The sequence below is a fragment of the Sinocyclocheilus grahami genome, unplaced genomic scaffold (genome assembly GCF_001515645.1).
Source record: "Sinocyclocheilus grahami isolate Dianchi unplaced genomic scaffold, SAMN03320097.WGS_v1.1 scaffold345.1, whole genome shotgun sequence".
In the NCBI taxonomy this organism is placed as follows: Eukaryota; Metazoa; Chordata; class Actinopteri; order Cypriniformes; family Cyprinidae; genus Sinocyclocheilus; species Sinocyclocheilus grahami.
Window position 1 is genome coordinate 439,955 of NW_015505524.1, and position 3,620 is coordinate 443,574.

General features: G+C 35.9%; 1 protein-coding gene across 1 annotated transcript in view; it reads left to right on the forward strand.

Moving 5' to 3' along the window:
* LOC107548275 (A disintegrin and metalloproteinase with thrombospondin motifs 13-like) overlaps positions 1–3,620 on the forward strand; it is a 21,342-nt gene that overhangs the window by 343 nt on the left and 17,379 nt on the right. Inside the window, exons 2-7 of the mRNA XM_016228905.1 lie at positions 574–640; positions 798–1,066; positions 1,159–1,321; positions 2,538–2,671; positions 2,830–2,913; positions 2,999–3,123. Coding sequence (XP_016084391.1) covers positions 574–640; positions 798–1,066; positions 1,159–1,321; positions 2,538–2,671; positions 2,830–2,913; positions 2,999–3,123 — 842 coding nt within the window. The remainder of the gene's footprint in view (positions 1–573; positions 641–797; positions 1,067–1,158; positions 1,322–2,537; positions 2,672–2,829; positions 2,914–2,998; positions 3,124–3,620) is intronic.

Sequence of the window (3,620 nt, forward strand, 5' to 3'; positions counted from 1 at the left end):
TATATATATATATATATAGAATTAAATTTTTTAAAGATGTCTCTTCCGTTCACAAAGGCATCATTTATTTGATACAAAAAGGGTACAAAAAATACAGTATTTAATTACAGTACAGTTAAAACAGTAATAGTGTGAAATATTATTGCAGTTTAAAATAGGAGTTTTCTATTTTAATATATTTTAAAACGTAATTTATTCCTGATGTCAAAGCTATGTTGATTTGCTGCTCAAGAAACATTTCTTATTATTAGCAGTGTTGAAAACAGATGAGCTGCTTAATATTTTTTTTGTGGAAACTGTATGTTTTCAGACTTTTTTGATGAATAGAAAGTTCAAAAGAATAATAATAAGAAGAAGAAGAAGAAGAAAATAATAACAGTTGATCATTCTTGCTCAGTATAAGTTAATTAATATCTTTCTTTTAATGACCTCAAACTGAACGGAAGTGTTAATTTATTAAATGAATTAAACTTTGCCTTTTGTGATGGAAACTTTATAGTATTTATGTGCAATATAACCATTGTATTAATTAATTAATTAAATCTCATTTAATTTTTGTTTTTTTCTTGCCAGGATTTTTTAGAGTCTCTGAAACCTCAAGATTTATTTTATTATTTTGATACTATTTCCGTTAAATCAGGTGAGTCTGATTCACGGATATTGAGAAATACTAGTCACGAATGAGGAGTCAAAATAGGTTCATAAATACAAATTAGAGCTTTTAAAAGACTTGAAAAAGTCTGTTTGTTTTAACTAAACATGTAAACACCCTGACATTAGTAGTTTGTTCTCTTCAGTGCCTCACTTTGAGCTGGTGTGGGTGAATTGCTCAGGGAATGAGTCTTTCAGAGGGCTATGGAGATGCTCGTTTCAGAGTGATGGAGAGAGCTTTGAGCTGGGCCAACACAGAGATGAACAACCCGTGTCCTGTCCCACGAGTCTGGAGACGGTGATCAACTCAACGGTCAGCGTGATGAAGAAAAGGGAGGATATGTGCTGCGAGCAGCTGAAGTTACTGAGACCAGCGCATACGAGAACTCTTCTCCCCATCTGCCATGGCAAATTAGTAAGAAGATGCTTTTTACTGTGCTTTGTGTTTGTCCATATACAGTACTATATGGAGACAAATTTCTAATCATAGTCTGTATTTGTCCTCAGCAAGGTCTGATTCAGTCAGGGAAAAAGAGGCTGAATATTCGACCGGTCCATCAAAAACACATAGACCATCTGAAGGAGCTTACTATGGATTTACCTTCTGGTGTACCTCACCTGCTATTAACCCACACATTACCAGTGAGGACACGTCTTAAACAGCCTAAGAGTGAGTGAACATTGCACTGGTTAAATATACACAGTATACAGTAACATATCATTGACCATAAGCCTATCACTGGCCTGATGTCCACAGCAAAACATTTTGCAATTGAGCTTGTCCATCTATTCAAAGTGCTGTTCAAGTCAAGTCAAGTCAAATAAACTTTATTCATATAGCGCTTTACACAATACAGATTGTTTCAAATCAGCGTCACAGTTGAAAGTAACAGAATCATTGATGGATGTTTCATCATTCACAATAGGAGCACCAAATGCAGTGTTAAGTTAAAAATTATCAGCTGTAAAATGAGCACTTTCTGCATTTTACATTGTTACGCCAGTAGATGGCGACATTGACTGATAAGTGAGTCCTTTGAATCATTCAGTCAAATAATTAGTTCAAAACATTGATTCATTCAGGAACAAAACAAAGCTGTGTCCAAAATCACATACTGCCTGTATAGGTATTACTTTTGAATACATTTGAATTTACTTCACGACCATTTAAGAAGTATGCCAACATACTGCAAATGTGTGTAGTGTGAAGGAAATTTGGACATACCATGTTCTCATTGTCACGTAACTTAAAGTGTCAGATGCACACTTCATAATCTCGGTGGTAGTAGTAGGTCATCCGTTTTGTCTTAGGAATCCTTCTGTTTTATGAATACTAATTCAGACATACTATTTATTTCACATACTGGTTTTTGTCTACTACATAGTAGGCATATCTGTATGCAGAGCAAGTCTTTATGAGTGAGTATCTGAATCATTCACTTAACAGATTAAATTAAAACATGGATTCATTCAATTTAACCAATTTGAACAAAACACTGATTCTTTCAAGGAACTAAACTGTTTGTTGCTCAAAAACACGCAATGTTTCTGCAGTGCTAGCGGAGCTAAAACAGACAACATAACCAGCGATACTGAAAGTTACAATTTATTTATTGAACTGTTAAATAGAAGAAATATCATGCTTGCAATAAAGCTGTTCGTCTTAACATCAGTATAGCTGCAATTGTGCCTACAAACCGAATCAAGTTCAGTATCAAGTTCAGTACATAGACTATACAAAGTGCTGCTTTGATCAAACTTAGAGCTTTCTAAAATGTAATACACAATTTTTGAAGTAATTAATGCCCAGTCACTCCAAAAACAATAACTACAAAACTAACGATAATTATATTAAGTGTCAACTGTGTGATCTGCATCTGCCTTAGGTCAGTTCAGGTTACGGAGGACACCTCTGGGGTCAGAGGTCACACATCTGGAGCTAGCAGTGGTGGTGGGTCCAGATGTCTATGATGCTCATAGGCAAGATACTGAGAGATACATCCTAACCAACCTCAACATCGTATGTGTGTGTTTAATCTACATTTTCAGTTACAAAAAAGACATTGGATTTAAATGCATACTCAAATAAAATAAATTTGACATGTACAATGTATGGAATAGGGTTAGTGCCTACCCAAGATACTTTGTGTTGTTTAAATATCTTTTCTACTCTTGCAGGCCTCTGAGCTTCTTAGAGATGTTACTCTCGGTGCCAATATAAGAGTTCATCTTGTCCGTATGGTCATTCTCACAGAGCCAAAGGTAATAATAGCTGTTTGACCTAATGATGTACACAACAGCCATTATATTAATCCACAAGGACAATAAAGCTTGTTTTAATCCACAGCCAGACATCCAGATCTCCGAAAACATCACTTCTTCTCTAAAAAGTGTGTGCGAGTGGGGTCAGAAGGTCAACCCTGATGCTGACACTGACCCTTTACATGCAGATCTGCTGTTATACATTACCAGGTGTGGACTAAAACCATAGAGAGCACTCTTAAAGGGGTCATATGATGTTGCTAAAAAGAACATTATTTTGTGTATTTAGTGTAATGAAATGTGTTTATGCAGTTTAAGGTAAAAAAAACACATTATTTTCCACATACTGTACATTATTGTTTCTCCTCTATGCCCCGCCTTTCTGAAATGCATACATTTTTACAAAGCTCATCGGAAAAGCGAGGTGTGCTCTGATTGGCCAGCTATCCAGTGTGTCGTGATTGGCCGAATACCTCAAGCGGGTGACGGAAATGTTACGCCCTTACCATACTGTGATGCCCTGTCCGGCCGGAGCGACGAGACAAAAACATTAAAACCCATTATAAACGAGGCATTTGTTGCATCCAGTGGGGACATAATTATGGATTTTAATGACTTATACTGTATTTTTATGCGTTGCCTTGCATCGCGCCATGTAAACATAAAACCATGTCTGCATTTGTGATCAGAGAAATGACAAACAACAA